The sequence below is a fragment of the Perca flavescens genome, chromosome 20 (genome assembly GCF_004354835.1).
Source record: "Perca flavescens isolate YP-PL-M2 chromosome 20, PFLA_1.0, whole genome shotgun sequence".
Lineage (NCBI taxonomy): Eukaryota > Metazoa > Chordata > Actinopteri > Perciformes > Percidae > Perca > Perca flavescens.
This window is the reverse complement of record NC_041350.1, coordinates 23,535,183-23,556,945: the sequence shown is the minus strand read 5'-3', so window position 1 is coordinate 23,556,945 and position 21,763 is coordinate 23,535,183. Positions and strand designations below refer to the sequence as shown.

Genomic DNA, 21,763 nt, shown 5'->3' with positions numbered 1-21,763 from the left:
AATTATCGGTTATCCTATGTAAGTTTTGTAACTAAGCTTTAAAGGGACACTTATCCAGACTGAAAATACGTGACAAATGCTGGCTGGTAATCCTAAGGATACTGTATGTAAATTTTGAAGCCGAGCTTTAAAGGGACACTTAACCAGGCTGAAAATGCATGATAAATGCTGGCTGGTCTTTACAGCCAGCATTTTACAGTTTACAGTTTATGTTTGTTAACAGCTAAGCTAGACTGAAAGAACATGAGGGATACGGTCTGTTAAGCTCATAGTCTGCTTATTGCTCCAACTAGATTGGTCTGTTTTTTTACACAGTTTAGTCCAGAAATTGTTTGTTGGTGTTTATAATATTGCTCATGTTTAACATAAGAATTCACCAGACCTGTTTCAATTAACCTGTGACTTAAACAGGAAGTGTAGTTTCGAGCTGGAGTTTTGCACAAACTGCGTTTGATGTGGTCCTGCATCTTACAAATAGGGGAGGGGCCGAGGGGTCTGCGTTCTCAGAGGGTTAGGGGATTTATTTTACTTTTTAGGTTTTTGTCACACCTTGCTCAGAGCTGACAGTTCAACCTTTGCTCTCCTTTTGTCAGCAAAATCCTGTAGGACAGGTATACGTTTGAATTTTGAAGATGGCTTAGCTTTCAATCCTTTCAGTTAACATCAGGGGGCTAAACAGGCCGATCAAACGAGCTAGATTCCTGGATTATTTAAGAAGGAAAAACATAGACGTGGCACTTATACAAGAGTCACATTTACGTAAAAGAGATGTAAATGGTCTACAAAATAAATACTTTAAGGTTGCTGCTTCATCTAGTGACAACACCAAAACCGAGGGCTCCATCGTGCTGCTGTCACGGAAATCCGCACTTACCGTAGACAAAAGTAGTATAGACTCTTCAGGCAGGATATCTTATATATGTACTACGATAAGGAGTAGGAAAATAGCCTGTCTCAGTACATGCACCAGCTACATATGATAAAGGCTTTTCCCCATGCCTAACCAATGAATTGCTTTCTCTCAACGAATACTCACTAATTGTAGGGGGAGACATGAATGCGGTACTAAAATAAAATCAGGATAGATCAGGGGTCAACCACACGAAAGCCCAAAAACACATATCGGACATGTTTAATGCAGTTATGGAATCCCACGATCTTACAGATATATGGAGGATGCACAATCCTACTAGCAAGGACTACACTTTTTCCACACGTCACCCACTCCCGCATTGATTCTTTTTTTGTGCTCCAGTGAACTTAAGGCGATGTTCCACACAATAGCAATGGAACCAGCAATCCTGTCTGACCACAATGCGCTGATAACCATTCCGTTGTGATATGTTAGGAGAAAAATCTAAAAGGTGTCAATTTAATAATTCCCTTCTCCAAAACACAGCTTTTAATACAGAATTTGGAGCCAAACTAGCAGAGTTCATATCAATCAATACTGGCTCAGTTTTTGACCCGGTGTACATCTGGCAAGCCACTAAAGGATTTATCAGAGATTTCACAATCTTCCTTTGCAGCAAATTTGAAGAAAAAGAGAGAGGCAAGGATTGCAAAGTTGGAAGAACGTTGTGAATCGTTAGAGCAATCTCTTAAGACTTGTTTTTCTAAATCTACACATACTCTTTTAATCACAAATTGAGCAGAGCTAAATTACTTGCTAAAAAGGAGAGCTGAATTCATAATGCACAGAGTGAGGCAAAATATTTCAATGGCTGTAAACCAAGCAAATTCCTAGCTCTGAAATTAAAACAAAGCGAGTCCAGAGCTACTATCAATAACATCTGCATGGACCGAAGTATCTCAACAAATCCTAAGGAGATCACTGCCACTTTCCAATCCTTTTATTCAAAGCTGTAAAAGTAAAGTTCCTAAAAGAGCTAAACCTGCCTCTCCTTGACCCAGAGGAGGCAGAAGAACTGGGTCAACCTATTACGTTAGAGGAACTCAAATCAGCGTTAAAAACAGCTAAGAAAGGGAAAACACCAGGGTTGGATGGAATTCCATCGGAAACTCTTACTACAGTTCTTTGACACACTAGGACCTATCATTTTACAAACTTTAACCTCGGCCATAAAAAGGGACACCTTTCATCAACAAACCAACACTGCGCTAATTTTGGTCATACACAAAAAGGGCAAAGATCCTACGGAGTGTTCAAATTACAAGCCCATCAGCCTCATTGGGACTGATATTAAGCTTTATTTCAAAGTCTTGGCACTACGCCTAGAAAGCTTTATCGAGAAGCTAGTCCACCCTGACCAATCAGGGTTTATACCAAAGCGGCAGCAGTTTTATCACTGGATGCGGAAAAGGCTTTTGACCGCCTAGAATGAAACTACCTGTGGCAAGTAATGGAGAGGCTTGGTTTGGGAGCCAAATTCATTGACATGGTATGTACTCTATATGCGAATCCCACGGCCATAGTCTCAACCAATGGCCTGCATTCACAGCCATTCCCCATCGCGCGGGGCTCGAGACAGGGATGCCCGCTATCTCCCATGCTATTTGCGGTCTCTATTGAACCGTTAGCCCAGGCCATAAAGCAAAATAAAATATGTAAAGTCCAGATTAAATCCAATAACAACTCAATATCGTTATTTGCAGATGATATTTTACTGTACATATCTGACCTTGAGGACTCTGTTCCAAAAATTCTTAAAATCTTTAAAGAATTTGGCTCAATCTCTAGCTATAAAATCAATTGGAATAAATCTAATCTGCTCCTGTTGAACAACAAACAGGTGACATCAGCTATTAGTGATACAATACCAACCTAAAGCAAAATTACATATTTGGGAATCACCATCCATGCATCGCTACAGGGAGTTGTCCAGGACAACTATGAAACTATACTAAGTTCAAAGGGATCTGACTAATTAGTCTGCGCTGCCGGCATCGCTATGGTCCATGATTGCTATGGTTAAAATAAACATAGTTCCTCGTGTGAATTTCTTAAGTACAATGATCCCCTTACCCCCACCGATACACTTCTGGAAGAAACTTGATGCCGTAATCCGGCAGTATATTTGGAATAGTAAACGACCTAGGCTAAAATACTCTAACTTGCAACATACCACAGACACGGGAGGCCTGGCCCTCTCCAACCTTAAATACCCCTTTTCCACCAAGGCAGAGCTGGTGCTGGTTCGGAGCCAGAGCCTAGTTTCAAATCGTTTTTTTTTTTTCGACCACCACAGCACTAGCTCCGAACCAGTATCGTCGTTAAGTAGCACCAAATCATTGCTGGGCCAGAAGTAAGAACCGCTTACGTCAGCGGCTGGGGGTGGGGTTACCGTGACCAACAAGACAAACAGAAACTTGTGACCGCCATTTTTGAATCAGCAGATAAACACGATGGACGCGATTAAACAACAGCAGTGTTCAGAGGAGGAAACAAGCTGCTTTCTTGCACTATAAAGGCGATGCCGATGTAGGTCCCCAAAGCCATGAACATCAATAGCAAAGCAACGTCCGCCATTGTTGATGGTGTGTTAGCCGCGCTAACGTTGCTGGGAAAGATGAGACGTATAGTGACGTAAGACCTGGCTCTGTGCTGGCTCTTTAGCCTGTGGAAAAGCAAACTGGTTCTTTGGAGGCTCGTCAGTTGAACCAACTCTGAACCGGCACTAGCTCTAGCTCTGAACCAGCACCTGGTTTTTGTTGGTGGAAAAGGGGTAAAAGTGTACCATAGAGCCTTTCAGCTATGGGCCCTCAGAGTGAAGATAGACCCCTCATCTACAGTCCCATGGAGAGAAATAGAGCAAAACCTCACTGGAAGTCTAAGACTGCAAGACCTCGCCTTTGCAGGTGTGTGTCAAAAAAGTGTATGCTAGCCTATGGCCCTATTATCACCAACACATTGACCAACTTTAAACAGGTCGAGGAGCAACTTCGCTACACCAATAAGTGGCATTTGAGCACCCCAATGTGGCACAACATGCATTTAATGTCTGGTAACAAACCTTTTGTTTATAACCAGTGGAGTGACAGGAATTTACACTCTAGACCAGTTATTCAATAGGGAAGGTATGTTGAGCTTTGAGGACCTGAGAACTAGCTTTGAGATCCCTAGGACATCCTTTTTTCCTTTATCTTCGCTTAAGGTCAGCCCTAAAATGTTATGGAGTACCATGGGGAAACAGTCTCACCCAACGAGACTCACCCAATCATTGAATGGCTTGTTAATTTTCCTGCGAGAGGATTGGTGTCCAGGATTTATGCTAAACTGATGCAATTATCCGTAGGGGAACTCCCAATAGTAAAGAAATGGGAGCGAGAGCTGAGCCCGGAGGGGAACGTAATTAATAGGGAGACAGTTTGGGACAACATTTCCCACTGTTCCAAGAACCCAAATCACCAGCAGATCCACTTCAACATATGTCATAGGGCATATTGGACACCTCAGAAGAGATCCAAAGGAATTCCTACTCCATATTGCATGTTCTGTCAACCTGAACAAACTGGAACTGTCCTGCACATGGTCTGGGAGTGTGAACAGGTGCATGAGTTCTGGAATAAAACAACATCAATAATATCTGATGTGACAGGATGTCGAATTCCTACTGACCAGATTGTTTTGTTACTTAATGACGACTCTGAATTACATCTGCTTGGGAGGCAGAAGAAAATTTGGCTAGCCGGCTCAAACGTGACCAAGAAAATGATAGCTCAGCGCTGGCTCCCCCCACTCGCTTTGTGTAAAACAGTGGTTGGCGTATTTTCTGGACATAGTTATGCTTGAGCTCTCTACAGCAAGGATTAAGAAAGCCAAGTCATCGACTATAGACCTATGGAGAAACACAGCAGCGCAGGTATCAGTCCTAATGACCTCAGCAGCACAAGAACTAGAGGAGAGGGACTAAGCAAGGTGTGATTTTTGATTCCTGTTTTTGTTGTTTGTTTGTTTTCTTTCCTTGAGACTGCAGAGGGTGGGGGGTGGGAGAGGGTTGTTATTCTTGTTCAGTTTTGTTTGTATGTTCTGTATGTTTAAAAATATAAAAAAAGAAAAAAAAAAAGATCGGTTATCTTATCGATATCGGCCATGAGAAGCAGGTAATTATCGGTTATCAGTTATCAGTTGGCTGAAAAATCTATATTGTGCATCCCTAGTTTTGGCTGTGCTATTGTTTGAGACTGGGTACTACAGTGTTTTTAGGCAACTGTAGGCAAAAATTACGTTTATCTTCTGTTAAGCTGAATACATGCTTACTAAAGTGATTCTTTTGTTCAAAAAAGGTGTGAAATCAATTTTAAATCAAGGCATACGATTCCCCCCCCATGTCTCCCAGCTTGAATTAAGGCCAGCCCTGTGTACAGTTGTGTTGACACATATCAGGGGCTTGACTGAATTGGACCTCCCAGTGGAAGATAGGCAGCAGAGGATGGTCTTTGTCTCTGAGAGGGAGAGAAACTCTGAGATCCTGATGTCAGAGTGGTGGATGATGAGGATGATGCAATGGATCCTGCTTGCGGTGCCTGATACCTGTAGACCATGAAAACATAAATAATGACTTATTATTTAAGATGCAATATGTTTCATTTTTACAGTCCCATATCGCAATCGGTTGATCAATAGCAATATATCAGATTTGAGTGTAAAAAAAGTTGCTATTTTTGGGGAAAGTGGTCAACAGAAATGTAGTACAATATGTACTTAAAGGGTGATCAAACATGCTTGTACCTTGCTTTAAACCCCACTTTCTGCATTGTGATACATACAAAAGGACAGACACCACTAATACATGCTTATAACTGTATTTCAGAAACTAGGATTGACCCAACATAGGACTATAATTTCAAATGAATGACAGTTCTTCACGTAACTTTCCTAATGCAATGTTCAGTCTTATCCTAAAGATTGGGAACTTTTAGCATCTGTAAGAATGCCTTCCCTCTGTTTTCTCACCAGGATTGGGATCTCCTGACCCGTGACGATGCAGTGCTCCTTTCTCTAATGGGGACAGTTACCAGAAGATCCTGCATCAGCCTTGGAGAAAAGGCTCTCTCCAGGTGAGCGCCATTAAGGGACAAGTTGAACATGGTCGGTGGAGACATGTCCAACTCCAACAGCATTATATTCTCAGCCTGTAAGAAGAGATACAGATTACAGTTACATATACAAATGCATTTTTTTAGTAAGAAGCCTCCCTCAGAGCAACAATGTGGAATATAGCCATGGCCACACTGTTAAAGTGCAGATAATATTGAGTTGTCTTATAATTAAATATTATTACTGGATGTGAACCAATATAGTACAGTTACCTTTATGTGTTCCAAAAGACTTGCATCCCTTGCTATTATTTAAAATCCAGCCATTATTGGAGTACTGGCTTTTATTTGTACAGTATTTTTTTACTGTGTGATATTACATTGATGGTTCACTAGCATAACATGCAACTGTTAAAGCTGTAATGGTTTCCATGGCTACAACCATCTTCACATCCTCCAGCTCCAAAAAGGAGGCTGTGAACGTGGAAACACGGTGCGTACGACCACGATTTCACATCTCTTTCTCTGCTGTACTTTTTGCCAACTGTCCGAGCACTGACCTGGTATCTAGATGGGGCCCCAGTTGCCTTGGAAACAGCAATCTGTGCGTATTGGCTGATTGGCCTCTTGTATCCCACAGCTGAGAGAGGCCTTCTTGTGACCTGAGTGGGTGCACTGGGATAAAGACATGGGAAAAGAAGGATTTGGATTCAGTTTATTACTCATAGCATTTGAGACGCAAGCTTCTGAAACAACCAGTGCTCCATATACGGTCAACTGATCAGCTCCCACCAGAAAAATCCCCCGTTATCTCCCCTGTCTCAGTACAGATAAATACCAAGGGTGCCTGGTCTCCTTTATATAATGACATCTGTTTCTGAAAAGGCAGAATGCATGAATTATCTATAGTATTATATAGTCTGCGTAGATTTCAAGAAAAAGTCTGACTTTGGCAAGCCCTCGTGGTTTTACTCAAATAGACACTGGGGCTGACCAATGCAAAAACTTAGGCTATTAGAATAATTTGAAAGATGCTATAATTCCAATTAAACAATGTAAACTCTGTTATATCATCAATCTATGTCTTTTATTGAAGGAGGCCCTTTGTGTTTACATTTGTTTTCCTTTTACCATGCCTACTTTCCTTCAGTCTGCCTGATCTAACTTGTTACTGATTTCCTACATTGCCCAGAAAGTTTACGAGCAGATGCATTCCAGTGTATGATGGATATATATGATCAAAAGATCAAAAATAGCAAGTTAAAGTTGTTCTAGTTTTGAAGTAGCAATTAAAACTTACACAATATACCTTACAGCTGCATTGCATTTTGGTCTATTTACCGTAGGTAACTGATGGTGCAGAAACTGGTATCTCTGCTGCATCAGTAATTGATTTAGTAGGTCATTTTAATGTCCTGTGTGATTCATTTAGAATTTGTTTTGGAATAGTTTTCTTTCTCTCACTAACCTCTCCGATGGAATGACCGGCTGGAGTCTCCACTGATCCTCCTCACTGTCAAAGTGCAGCCTGTTCATGATCTTGTTCTTTTCCTCTGGAGGTATAAAGTTCTCAATCAAGAGATATCTGCAATATAAAGTGCAAGTAACATGTGTGTCAGCTGAGGTCAGAGCAAGCATTCCATTGAAACAACATAATAAAATCAAATAGTTTAAAGGAACAGGCCGACTTATTTGGACTTTAGCTTATTCACCGTATCCTCCAGAATTAGATAAGTCCATACATACCCTTCTCATCTCCGTGTATGTGATAACTCTGTCTGATGCCCCCATCGCTAGCTTAGCACAGATCCTGGAGGTAACCGGCTCCATCTAGCCTACTGCTCCCAATAAGTGACAAAGTAACGCCAACATTTTCCTATTTAGTGATTTGCATAGTCTCAGCGTGTACAAATAACAAGGTCACATGAGACACAGCCATCTTCTAACCGTATACAAACTGGGAACTATATTCTCAGAAGGCGAAGCACTGCTACTTCTGCTACTTGGGCGGAGTGATTTGCTCGCAGCACTTGAGAAACCCCATGGTGATGAGCAGAGAGTTCACCTGGAGTTAGCTCAGAGTTGGAGTAATATCACTCCGCCCAAGTAGCAGAAGTAGCAGTGCTTCGCATTCTGAGAATATAGTTCCCAGTATGTATACAGTTAGAAGATGGCTGTGTCTCATGTGACTTTGTTATTTGTACACGCTGTGACTATACAAATCACAACATGTAAATAGGAACATGTTGCCGTTATTTTGTCACTTATTGGGAGCAGTAGCCTAGATGGAGCCGGTTACCTCCAGGATCTGTGCTAAGCTAGGCTAGCGGTGGGTGCGTCAGACAGAGTTACGACACGCACGGAGATGAGAAGGGTGTGTATGGTTTAATCTAACTCTGGGAGATACAGTGAATAAGCTTAAGTCCCAATAAGTCGGCCTGTTCCTTTAACTAATTTCCAGAGCACAAAACACTACTAGAATAAATGTAATTAAAAAGATTTCCATCCATTTATATATATATATAAAAACAAATTGTATACCAATAGGACTATATAGATACAGTACACATAAATAAAAGTCATCCCTCTGCCCGTTAAACAGAATGCTTGCCAAGCAACAAAAAGCCTTTATGTCCCTTGATATCCTGATTTAACAGGAAAAAGATCTAACTTACAACAAAATGCTCTGAAATCCATTGATTTGTCTCTTCAGCATAGAAAATATCTAAATATACAGTAGGTATAGCCTGAAAAGTCAAAGGCATGTGAAATGAGTTGTTTGCGCCTCCTATCAAAATAATGTAGCATCATTTAAACTGCTGTAACTATAAATTGTATCCTTGAAGTTTTAGAATTTGATTTGCAGAATATTGCCATATTTCACAATAGCAAAATATTCAAAGAATTCAAAAGTTGTTGTTGGCTGTCATCTAAATGAATATCTCCAATATTAGATGTATAATAAACCAAGTTTCTGCAAATACAGTACAACACAGCTTTAACTGCATTTCATCCATGCTCAGTACATAACTGAAATTATTTGTAGAAAACATTTTACAACAATATATACAATGTCTGATAGCATCCAGGTATAAATCGTCTAGTGCTTTTGGTCTAGAAAAGCGCTTTACAAATCAAATGTATTATTAGTATTTAATGTATAATTATGTAATATGAATTGATTATATTAAATGGTTCAAATCTGTAACTCTTCACGTCCACAGCATTGTAGCAACCTTGTCATGCTAAAATAAAAAATTTTGTTAACAGCACAACATTTTTTTGGGGGGTATGATGGAAATAAAATAGAAAGCCACATTGAGATGTAAGAAAACAGGAGAAAAAATGCAACAGACAACAATGACATTGTGGCTACTCACTTGTACTTGAGTTCTCTGGTGAGTTCAGTTTGTGTCTGTTCCAGCTCCTGTCTGATTAGGACATGTTCATCAATGACATCTGTCATCTCTGCCTTCACCAACTGGAGTTTGGCATACAACTGTACAGAAGAGGAACAAGTAAATAACTATATTATTACTGGTGTCACTAAAGCTGTAGTAGACAGGATATTTACATTAAACCCATGGGTGAAAAATCTGAATGCAAAAGTGTATATAAATATATAAGGAGACAAGTAGAAACATCTACCAACAAAGAATGAGAAGAGAAATGTAATTATTCATATAGAGAAATGTAATTATTCCTATATAGAGAAATGTAATTATTCCTAAAAACAACAAGTAAGAGATCTGTGCAGAGAAACCTGGACTCACAAGTGTTACCTCTCCTGTTGGCTTCTCTCTTGAAAAAAGGATTCTCAAACTGCAAATAACTGATTGAATTATGATGAACTGCTTTCATGATAATGGAATTGGGTCGAATCAGCTGGTGAGTCATCTTACCCTCTTCAGCTTTTTTGTCTTGTGTTCCACCTCCTGCTGCAGGGAGGAGAACGTCTCTCTCATTTCTAAGGTCTCCTCGTCCTGCAACATCATCTGCTGCTGGATCTCTCTCTCTCCTCTTATCTGCAAATCATGCAGAACATTCAGCTCTGGTAAGGATCAATAGAAACAGTGCACCCTTAAAAATTCTTGTGTAAGTTCAATCAAAAACATCTTGTGTAAGTTCAGACAGCCCACAATTAAACTTCTATTACCACAAATTGTAACACAAATGCATGTTTAATAAGGAGAAGAAAACATTATGTATATATATTTTTTTTTAAACATACCTGCTCTGCAATTTCTTGCCTCTTCAGCTCCAGCATTTTTTGCTGTTCATTGGTGTGATCAATTATAGTCTTTCCTCCCACTAACAGTTTGCTCTCCATAGCCTGTGAACAAAGACATACAATGAATTATTTATGCAAATTTCTTTTGTTCCACCAGTGCCTCATTTATCACACCTTGTACTGTATTATGATCTTCACAAGTACCTTATATTTCTCAATTATCTTCTCCAAAGCATCTTGATCCCACTGCATGTCCTGTATACTTTTTCTGTTTTCAATCAGGTGCTTTAACTTCTCCCCGCTCCCCTGGCAGGTCAGGGCCTTGGGGATATCGCTTCCATCTTTCATACGAAGTCTCACCTCTGGTTCCTCCTCGAAAGCCTTCCACACATCCGCCTCCCTCTCTCTGAACATCTCCTCTTCCATGCCAGCCATACTTTTACTCAGCCTTTTGCTGTTCCTTCTCTTCCTCCTCTCCTTTGCCAGCATCCCTCGCTCCTCTAGCTGGGCTTTCAAGCGTGCAATCTCCTCCTGAAACTCCCTCAGCAGGGCATCTTTGGGATCCTCATTAATCCGAGGTTTGTTCTTGATGTTCTTGGCCCGGCTGGCGTACCTCAGAGTGGACAGGGATTCCTCAAAGTTCTTGTGCGATGGCCCCACTGTTGCTATCATGACCGTCTTTGCGTTGCCACCCAGTGAGTCCTGGAGCAAGCGGGTCAGTTTGGAGTCTCTGTAAGGGACGTGGGTGCTCTTCCCATTCACCAGGGCTGAGATGACATTCCCCAGTGCTGAGAGGGACAGGTTGATTTTGGCTGCTTCCTTAAGTCGCTTTCCTTTCGCGCCCGTCTTGCTCTGGCGCTCGCTGCCAGCCAGGTCAACCATGTTGAGCTTCCCAACACGGATGTGGTCCTCGCCATCTGGCCCTAGTTCACTACACTCCACGGTTATGACAAAAATGGCATGAGACCGAGAGCTGCGTTCATTCATGTTCGTGAACCCCACAGCCCTGGACTGGTTGCCTATGTTCATCACATGTTCAATCTCAGTGGCATTCTTTGTGACCACCGAGGACAGATCTTTCACATAAACACCAAAGTCAGGGTTTTCTTTAAGCTCCAGTTTCCTGTTGTTGTCTTTGCACAGCAGATCTCGGATTTCCTCCTGGTAGATCTCCAGGTATGATGACCTCACCAGGTATTTCTGATTCTGAGTTCTGGATATTTGTGTAAAGATGTGCTGAAATGAATTTGGTATAACACCTCTCATCTCTGGGTCGTTTGAAACCCCTTGCATGGTGTGTGTTTTACCTGTCCCCGTTTGTCCATACGCAAATATAGTCCCGTTGAAGCCTTGGAGCACGGACTCCACGAGAGGTCTCACGGCGTCATCATAAATGTCTCTTTGTTTTGAATCCAAGCCATACACAGAATCAAACGTGAATACTTTCCTTGGCTCATCAGGTGGTGCCTTCGGGTTCTTGAGGGTGATCTGTCCCAGTCTGTCATCAATCTGCAGAATGTTTTCACAGCCCACTGTCGCCTCTCTCCTGCTGAATGGCCGGCAGCGGACCACCACCCTGACCGCCTCGCAATGTTTGGTTTTAGACATTTTGGTTCAAAAATAAATTAAAAGTGTCACCACGTTAAAATGCCATTTCTTTTTTTCTCGGGCGAGGTCCACAGTTTTCCTTCTCCGTACAGGTGCAGTAGCTTTAATTTCCTTTGCTGAAAGCGGTCAGACACACCGTATGGGAGATGTTTTCATCATTCCGATTAACGCAGCGTCTCCTCCGCCCTGAGCATCTTTCTGAAAAGAAGCGATGTCACAAGATGTTAAAGGATGCTGCTGAGGGAAAAACACCCAGCCGCCCCGGCCCAGCCCACACAGCGTACACACCCTGCTCTGCGGACAATGGAAATAAGGCATGTGACCTGCGCAACGAATTGGATTGGAGCAAATCTTCTCATGGAACACAGCTATGTTCTCATTCTGTTATCGTGATAGATTACTCTCCAACCTGCATGTGAACGCACCTCAAAAGAAAAAGCAGGTTTGATTTCAACAACAGAATTTTATTCAGTCTTCACATTTACAACAATGTTCAAACCAGGCCAGAAAGTCTTTAATGTACAAAAAAAAACAAAAGCCAGTCGCTGAACCATACTGGTAGACATTCATTGATAATGAAGAATTAATTTGCCAGTTGGAAATATATTTTAATTCTTTTGCCTCCAGTCTTTTTACATCTGCAATGTGAGAATAATTGCCTCCATCTGCTCCTCAATCTATACATCCTCATCAAGTTAATCAATAATGTTAAAGTACAAAAAGAACATCCGATTTTGCTGACATTACACACTTAGTTGCCACTTTATAAGGTGCACCAGCTAAAACGAATACAACAATCCTGTAATAAATCTTAATACTCAATTTTTTTTTTATTAGGCCTGCAGTATTAAACTGCATTAGTTTAAGCTAGGTGTACCTAATAAACTGACAACATGACCGTATTCCCAGAGGTTTGCCCCCCCACTCATTACATAAATGTTAGGCACAGTCTAGTGGCAGACCTAGGTCTACTGAAAGCTACTGGCACACACGGTGAGTCGGTCACTTGTGAAATTTCTTGCTAGAATCCTTTGCATGATCTAGAAGCAGCTGGCATGGTGTGAACTGATTTCCGTAGACTGCTTCAAATTGCCTCATCTTCTCCACCAGCTTGTCTGCACCAAAGTTGTCCACGAAACGGAAAGGTCCTGAAAATGGCAATAGATTATGTTAGAAATATTATTACAGGAGACACGTTAAGGGAATAAAAGGCATATTGCTCTAGGCTTTTAAACACCAGAGGGGTGTTTTATAAAAAGACAGATTACTGCTTAAACCAGGCTGATTTAAGTAAATAAGGTTTTATTTTCTGTTTTCAATAAGAGGTTTAAACAAATCTGAACAAAATTACCATGGAAATGTATCCTCCCAGACTAGCCTGGTTTAGTTTTCAGGCCAAGCGTCACCCCAAACTAGGCCGAGTTACTTACCTATGAATATAACTGGTATGTATTTCATCCTTAAACGCTTTGCCACTAAAATTCCTGGGCTTTTAAATTCACATGAACGTAGAACAAAAGGACAACCATTATGCTCTTTTCATTGACAGAGGATGCAGCCACAGAGCACAAGCGGCCCAGGTGACCAGGACTACGGTTGAACTCTCACCTCCGAGGCAGGGGGGGAATCCCAGCCCAAACACAGCCCCGATGTCTCCTTCCAAAGGGCTGTTCAAAATGCCCTCCTGCAAACACAGCACGGCCTCGTTGACGAATCGGGAAACGAGCCTGTACTGCACATCAGAGTCTGATGAACTGTAGAAAGAGTCGCAGGTAAGAACGGAGTCTTTCAACATATTAAAACCAGTCAAATGTAATATATTATGGTTTAAAAAAAAAAAAAAAGTTGTAAAAGTAGTTTTGTCCATTTTATAAAGTAACAAATGGAACAATTTGTCCAAATCGACAGCATGTACCCTCATACTTCTTTTATACTTGCAATGATAATAATAATTTTACAAAAAAAGCGTTAAGCGTCAAACTTACACAGCAGGATTTGGTTTCATCTTGAATTTCTCAAGGATATCTCCAATTTCTGGGTTCACTTCTTTGGTCTTGAGTCCAGCCTGGTAGACGTAGCAACCCTTTCCTGATTTGCGGCCTTGAGATAAAAAAAAAAAAAAGCAAGGATTATTACATCTTAACAAAACATGTACACATAAATTCAAACTCAAGTACTTTATCCAACTAAAACCAGGCACAATCCTTCAATGTGACAACTCATACGCACCCTTGAATCCCAGGTCCACCATGGACTTCAGAACCTCCACATTTCCACCACCAAAGCGAGAGCCAAAAGCTTTGCCGAGGTCCTCGGCCACGTGCGCGGCAACGTCGATACCAACTTCATCAGCCAGTGTGGCTGCACCCACAGGGAACCCAAAGCCTGTGGTGAGTGCATCTAACTTTTTGGGGTCAACTCCTTCCTGTCAGTGCAAATTGATAAATTAAAGCATATGTAGAACTGCTATCCTGAAATAATAAATATGCTTCATTCAAGTAAGCTTATTCTGTCCATCTTAGGCCCTAAATCCTACTACTACTACAGTACATAATGAATACCATGTTTAGAGCTGCATTTTCGACTGTAGTAATACTACTAACCTGAAGTACTCTTACTGCTTCAGCCAACATGGGAGCCAGACACCTAGTCGTGTAGAATCCAGGTCCATCCTGCAAAGAAATGTGTGTAATATTTTATTGAAGTCCCTTAACATATATATAATTATTAACATGCACCATTGTGGTTGTCATTATTTAAGCTCATTTTTTCTTAATATTTTTGCCAAATCACTTTCAACCACTTTTATTTTATTTTTTGGGGGGGCTTTTCCACCTTTAATGGATAGGACAGCTATGTGAGAAAGGGGAGAGAGAGGGGGAAGACAGGCAGGAAATTGTCACAGGTCGGATTTGAACCCTGGACCTCTGCAACGAAGGATAAACCTCCATGTTTATGTGTGCCTGCTCTACCCACTGAGCCAACCCCGCCATGCCTTCAACCACTTTTAATGGAATAATCTCCCAAGTAATATACATTTTATCAAAGGCAAGTTTTAAAAAGAAACTTAAATCTCACCTTCACTTAACCTTTTTATCTTGAGGTTTTACATCTTATTTTCTTTTGCTATAATGAATACATGTTCTCTTTCTTTGTCTTTGTGAGCTAGCTAGATGGTAACTCTAAACCCCATATATCATGGTGTGTAATATAGCGTAATGTAATTATGTTTTTTAGATAATTTTTTCTCTCTTCTTTCCTTGTTATTTTTGTTTTATACTTGAGTTTCTTTTCCTGTATGAAATGTTCAATATTGTCTGTTTTAAAGTCATTTTGGACCCCAGTTAAGAACCTTATAATAAACTATAAACTTTAATAATTATTCATTGGTTAGTAAACACACAGGGAAATAGGAAACAAACAGGACGCTAAACCTCACCCCAACAACTATGATGACTTTGCCTTGCTTCAGGCCGACTGCCACAGCGGAGGCTGTGGTGTCCTTTGACGTCTGATCGGTGGTTATAATCTCCAGGAGCTGCATCTTGTCCACTGGAGAGAAGTAGTGCATCCCAATCACCTAAGGATACATAGAAAATATTCAGCAAAATTGTTTTTCCATTTATTTATTTAGAAGCACTTTTAAACTACAAGGCTTCCAGGTCCAAACCTTGTCTGGTCTCTTGCTGGCAGCAGCAATATCCTTGATGGGCAGAGCAGACGTGTTGCTGGCAAATATGCAATGAGGGGAAACCACCTGTAGACAAATGTTTGTTAGATTGCAGCTCAAAGTCGCAGCTAAACTAACAGTCACAACAATACTGTCCTGGATTTAATGCTGCAGAATGGAAATACCATGGACTGATATTTACAACCAAGTGAGTGCATTTTTTTTTGTAACAGAGGACTCTTTCCAGTCACACTTACAGCCTCCACTTCTTTCAGGACTGCATGCTTGATGTTAATGTCTTCAAACACAGCTTCAATAACCATGTCGGCCTTTTCAAAGCTGCTGTAATCCAGCTGGCCAGTCAAGTTGGACAGTATGGAGTCTCTCTCAAATGACGTGATGTTCCTCTTTCTAGTTTTGTCATTGAGCCTTGTTTAAAATAAGACACACATTTTAGGTTCCAGCTATAAAAATGTACAACTACTTTCAAATATACAGTATTTCATGGCTGATTTGAAATGTTATTCTGGCATTGGACTGGAACTATATCTACACAAAGTTACAGTCAGTATGTGAATTAAATAATTAAAAAAAACAAAAAAACATCCTCAATGACACAACTAATATTGAAATGCCTGATATAATAAACCCACCCTTTGTAAACCTGCTGTTCTCCCCTGGCCAGTCCAGGCACTGTGGTGTCCTTCAGGATTGTGTGCACACCTTTGTCCACAGTCACCTGGGCGATGCCTGCTCCCATCAAACCTGCTCCCAAGATGGCAAGAGTCCTAGTGGTAAACAACAAAAACAGACAATGCATCTACCACTTAAAAAAGCCAAAGAGAAGAGTAGATGATCGGAAGATACTTGTACTTCTTTTAAACTAAAGCATTACTTGGGATAGTCTCCCGTTTGCCATCATTGTAAATGTGTCAACAACAAACTGGTCTGAAATGTCAAATGCCGGTTGAGCGTCCGTCAATTGTTCCACATCACACACAAGTTCAGTATGTGAAGGTAATATACACTTACTTCACTTCTCTTTCAGGAACTCCAAAGCGGTTCTTCTTGCACGCAACTTGACCATGGTAGAGACCAATCAGGGCTGCCGATTCTGAGGTTCTCGCCAACTGACCAAAATTCTACATCAAACATGGAAATTGGTGATGTTCACTGACACAATGTACTACTGTAAATACTGAAATTTCCAATGTTGGAGGCCAACAGACCTTACCTGAGACTCAGCTAAGTATCCAGCAACAGGGCCTTGTTCTAGTCCAGCCTTTGCACACTGTGAAGGGGAAAATCAAGTCAGGTTAAATATTAGACCGACTATCTAAAAACATATTCTACAATGATTAACAATGCACAGAAGGCAAAATAGACTGGTAGTCTCATTAAAAAAAAAAAAAAAATAATAATAATAATATAGTTGCGCTCCGATTGGAATTCCTTTTTTCTCTGCATGGCCAAGAATTTAAAATTTCTCCCAATACTATCCAGATTTAATAAAAAAATATTGTAAAGAGTCACTGCTTAGGAGAAGTTTTTACTTACTTCGATTATTTTCAGAGGTGCTGGATAAAGTCCCTTGCTCTGCTTCATAACTTTACTGTAGACAGTTTTGTAAATCTGATTCCGCACAAACTCGAAGCTCATAACGTAGTCTTGAATTTCTATGGAGAAAGAACATTAACTCTTTAATGTAGTATTTTTTATTCTCATGACGAAACCAGCTGAAGGGACTACAAAGAGTCAAATGACCAATAACTGCAGCACAACTTACTCTCCATCCTTCCTTTCGTTTTGTGGAGAGGGATCTTCTTATTGACGATCCCTTTGGCATATTCAATGGCAACTTCCTCAAGGTAGTCTATTGTTCTTTCTTCTGGACTCTTCAGCCCAGGTCCTATAATACCAGCAGAAATAGCAGAAGAATCATGACAAGATACATTTTAACAATTATTGTACAATTATTATATATAATTGAATTACTTAACAAATATTAAGATTTCTACAGGTGGTAATTCTTTTTTAAACTACCCATTTAAAGCAGCTCAATGTTGTTTCTTTTAATTATATGGGGGTCATGATTGCTTACCTAGGGGATCTACAAGTTGGTTGACAAGCCCCATCTTCTTGGCTTTATCTGCTCGGATATTTCTTCCTGTCAGCATCATGTCAAAGGCATTGGGTAGACCAACCTACAGGTAATAAATGAACACGTGAACTCTCATGTTATGAACAGAGGCTATATTGTAATCCGGCACTTTTAAAAAAAGGACAGGGTAGTTGAATACTAGACATGATGAATAATCTGTTGGCAGGATCTCCAAAGGACACGTAAACATCTTAAACCAATTATGAGCATTAACCAGATTATTTTGCTTTACAGTTTAGCCATTTCAGGTCTTGCCCTGACATTGACATGTTTACTATGATATAACTACGTATTATAGGACACTTCCACATACTATGATCTGCATCATCCTGCATACTGCATTGTTTTTTAACTGAAAGTCAAGTAATTCAAACAGGAAATTTAAGGAATATAATTCCAGTACTCACCATTTTGGGGAGTCTCTGGGTACCACCAGCTCCAGGCAGAAGACCCAGCATTACTTCAGGAGTGCCAAGAACTGTTTTCTTGCTCTTTGTTGCAATTCTGTACTGGCAGGCGATGGCAAACTGAAATGCAAAGGAGCCCATTAGAGAACACATTAATATTATTATATTGTCCTAGTCAAATATTTCCAATATAGTTGGTTGCTAGATAGTTTTTGTTTACCTCTAAGCCTCCACCTAAGCAAGAGCCATTGATGGCAGCAACAATGGGTTTAGGAGATTTTTCTATCAGCTCGAACATCTTTTGCCCATCCTGAGAAAGTTTGGTGACCTCTTCTTCACTGTTGCAGGCCTGGATCATACTGTAACAGATAGTGAAGTATATCAAAAGAATTCCAGACAATCCAAACATGGCCACTTTGACAATTCATTCAAATAAGAGAAAGGTCTTAATGCTGAGGATGTTTAATACTTATTTGTGTTGTGTTACAGCAACAATATACTGTACAATAAATGACATAAGTAGGCATAACTACAGTTCCAACAACAGATTTCAAACTTTGATAAACAATGATGCAATTTCTCTTACTTAATATCAGCTCCTGCAATGAAGCATCCCGGCTTTGAAGAGATGAGGACAGCACTTTTAACAGCATCGTTGGCCCACACTTCATTCATTACTTCTCCCATCTCCTTTTGCATTTGGATTGACAGTGTGTTAACCTGGAGGGAGAAATGATAATTAGGTTCACACTACACCAGCACAACTCGGAAATGAAAACTAATGAATTTGTAATGAGCACATACCTTGGAGTTTGGGTCGTTGATCCTTATGACAGCAACATCGTCCTTGACTTCATAGTTCACATGGGTTCGGGCTAAAAATAGAGAAGGGAGATATTGTACAGGGAGAAATAATTGGGTCACTGGACAGGGTAACCTACTTTACCCATATATTGTATAAATGTGAAATTTGTGAATTACCTAGCATTGCAGGAGCTACTGAGAAGGTGCGGAAAGTACCGCCTGTAAAAAAGGGAAATATTCGTAAGCAAAAGATTTTATTACAGTCATGTGCCTATCACTTTTAGTATAACGCACACACTTTATTTAATTTTTACATACATATTACTTGATTACTTATATTTTTGTTTACTTATTTCCTATTCTGTTTACATATTTCTTACCCCCCGTCCCCGTATAGGAGACATTCACATAATATTGCTATGACCTCAGCCGGTCTCAGCCATGCTGTACTGTGTGGAGAAATGACCCTTCACCCACATTCTTCCCCTGCCATTCAGACAGAAAGTGGCAACAGTAGCCAACACAGAGAAGAATCAATGGCAGAAGTCTTATCTGATCTCTGCCTAAACTGCCACGACACGGATGTCTTAGAGTCAATAGTCGAAGCAAACAGTCTGATTTAAAACTTTAGTTTTGAACCAGAGACTTAGCTAACTTACTTGATTCCGTAGCAGACAGCTAGCTAGCACAGATAGCAAGGTTACACTTAGGTTTTCTCGCTTAAACAAAATAATGTGAATGAAAACTCCGATCAATCTTTCATTGAGATATAACGTTATGTTTGCTGAAAACACAAAAAGTTCCTGCTGTATAAGCACTAACGTTACCACACATTTCTGCTTACCATTCTTCGGAGCTAATAGCTAGCTAAAGTCTAACAAGCTGATTAGCTACCCATCTAACGTTACGACACATAGCAGGTCCCGTAGTTTTAGTATCCGTCTCTGCGCTGGTTTTATTTAATTTTTAAATACTAAATACATTCCGTTTCTACCTGTGCAGAGAGCGTATCTCCTTGATGTGAATCTGGAAAGAACACCAAAGGCTCGAACACAAGCCATCTTGGGAGCGAGGGTCAGTCAGCTCAGCAGTGGGATGAAGTGAAGCTAGTTAGCTGCTCGCTGTCAAAGTAAATAGCCTACTGAATCAGACCAGGAGCTGATTGGTATTCATTGAAAATACACGTATGCCATTGGCTGACTCTGTGGAACTCGCATCTCATTGGATGTTCAAGGACTACAAAACGCCTCTTAACCCTGCCAGTTCCCAAGCCTGAAATGAAACATCTGAACGCTGATGATTACAAATTATTTGTTTTAAATTAACTTTGTCATTCAAATAATGTTTTAATATTTTTTAGCAAAAATATGAAAAAGGTGGTCGTTGCAAATATGTGCATAAGGCAAACCTGGAATGTAAAAAAAAAAATGTATTAGACTAAATGAAAGTAATCACAGCATGCTGCCGCAAGGCGGAGGCACAAACCAGTTAGAGACATATTTAAACTGTAAATAAAATCAAAACAACGTTTAAATAGCCTTTAGCTACTATTTTTTTTAGAAAGATCTCTAACTGTCCTTTAGGGCATGTACTGTGTACACAAACGAATCAAAGTTACTCAAACAAAAGCCTATGCATTTACCTCTAGGTGTGTTGAACTGTTTCTTAATGATTTTTTACTGAACATTTAACAACAAAGCACAAGGAAACACGTTTATTAAGTAATTTGTGTGGCATTTTGTACAAATTTATTCTGTTTAAGTTCTAACTTGAAAGATGTTTCTCAAAACTATTGATATTAATTCTGCACATTTTTGCAATAGCTTTCACAGTTTGGATTCAACGCAATTTCCTTCACATACAAAAGCAATCAAATGCCAATACAAGCAGACTGACTGCACAACATTTTCAAACATTGAAAGATCATTATATCACCCAGTCTACAAAGTTAGCATTTTCTGGGAGTAAAGAACCAACCTCAAATAGAACATTTCACGATTCAGATATAATTGTTAGCAGTTCTGCCAAAAAGACATTTCCCCTCTAAAATTCAATTTTTGCCGCAAAGAGGTTATCTAATGTTTCACAAAAACAGAAAAACACATAAGGAAAGTCTGGAAAATATGAAAGTTCCTTCCTATATCGTTTACCGATCACAGCACAAAGGTGACACCCTGTGTACAAATTGGTGAACTACATTACATTGACCTCTTTTTGAGGAATTGAGTTCCTCTTATACAGGGTGCACTGTGGCTCATTTAATGCTAAGTATCCCTGAAGTTTAGTCCAGGTTTTAGGGTGGCCCTGGATAATTATAGATAGATGATAAAACTCCAGTCCCTTTATTCATGCCGCGATTCATCACCAGCAGCACTTTGCAGTATTTAGCATTTTCTAGCAGGTCAAAGCCAAAGCTTATAAGACTCTATGTAAAATAAACACATCTCAATGTGCCTCAAACGAAAAAAATAAAAGTAAAATAACGAAAAAGAAAATAACCAAATCCTCTTTAATTTAGGATTTAATCACAACCTAATCTAAAAACATTTGCTACCTCAGATGTTTTTACCTCAACTAACAGGAACTGATCATTTTCCTGATAGCCTAGGTTGTTTCTTGCACAATAATTTACTGTTTCTTACCATTATCAACCTTTCACATGTAAGAAAACACGATGCTGTAAATTGCTGTTTGAAAATTTTAATTTCACAAAGGTCATTACATTTTATTATAGACGTGCGTGCCCCCAGGTTAATGGTCAAGTTGTCCCCTTAATTGAATAGTGCTATTGGTGCTTACATGTACAACAACAATACTGCTAACATGGTGGTGGTAGAAGTACTGATATCCTTTACTTAAGTAGGAGTAGCAAGTGTTTTACT

At 40.0% G+C, this 21,763-nt stretch overlaps 2 protein-coding genes across 2 annotated transcripts; both read right to left on the bottom strand.

Annotated features, from left to right (window-relative positions):
- Nucleotides 1–543: 543 nt before the first annotated feature.
- On the bottom strand, nucleotides 544–11,839 carry LOC114547154 (kinesin-like protein KIF3B). Its single transcript, XM_028566390.1, has 9 exons — nucleotides 10,436–11,839; nucleotides 10,232–10,333; nucleotides 9,903–10,025; nucleotides 9,381–9,499; nucleotides 7,469–7,585; nucleotides 6,561–6,675; nucleotides 5,980–6,096; nucleotides 5,327–5,494; nucleotides 544–600 (listed from the first exon to the last, which is right to left on the bottom strand). Exons 1-9 carry the CDS (start codon nucleotides 11,837–11,839, stop codon nucleotides 544–546), a joined length of 2,322 nt encoding a protein of 773 aa, XP_028422191.1.
- A 443-nt stretch (nucleotides 11,840–12,282) lies between these two features.
- Nucleotides 12,283–20,017, bottom strand: hadhab (hydroxyacyl-CoA dehydrogenase trifunctional multienzyme complex subunit alpha b). Its single transcript, XM_028566431.1, has 20 exons — nucleotides 19,876–20,017; nucleotides 19,059–19,100; nucleotides 18,882–18,952; nucleotides 18,664–18,797; nucleotides 18,298–18,436; nucleotides 18,078–18,197; nucleotides 17,611–17,713; nucleotides 17,296–17,418; nucleotides 17,067–17,185; nucleotides 16,744–16,800; nucleotides 16,542–16,651; nucleotides 16,163–16,297; nucleotides 15,767–15,938; nucleotides 15,510–15,596; nucleotides 15,279–15,419; nucleotides 14,443–14,511; nucleotides 14,069–14,264; nucleotides 13,825–13,939; nucleotides 13,448–13,593; nucleotides 12,283–12,987 (listed from the first exon to the last, which is right to left on the bottom strand). The coding sequence occupies exons 1-20, from the start codon at nucleotides 19,940–19,942 to the stop codon at nucleotides 12,842–12,844; spliced, it is 2,292 nt and encodes a 763-aa protein (XP_028422232.1). The 5' UTR covers nucleotides 19,943–20,017; the 3' UTR covers nucleotides 12,283–12,841.
- Between the last annotated feature and the right edge of the window lie 1,746 nt (nucleotides 20,018–21,763).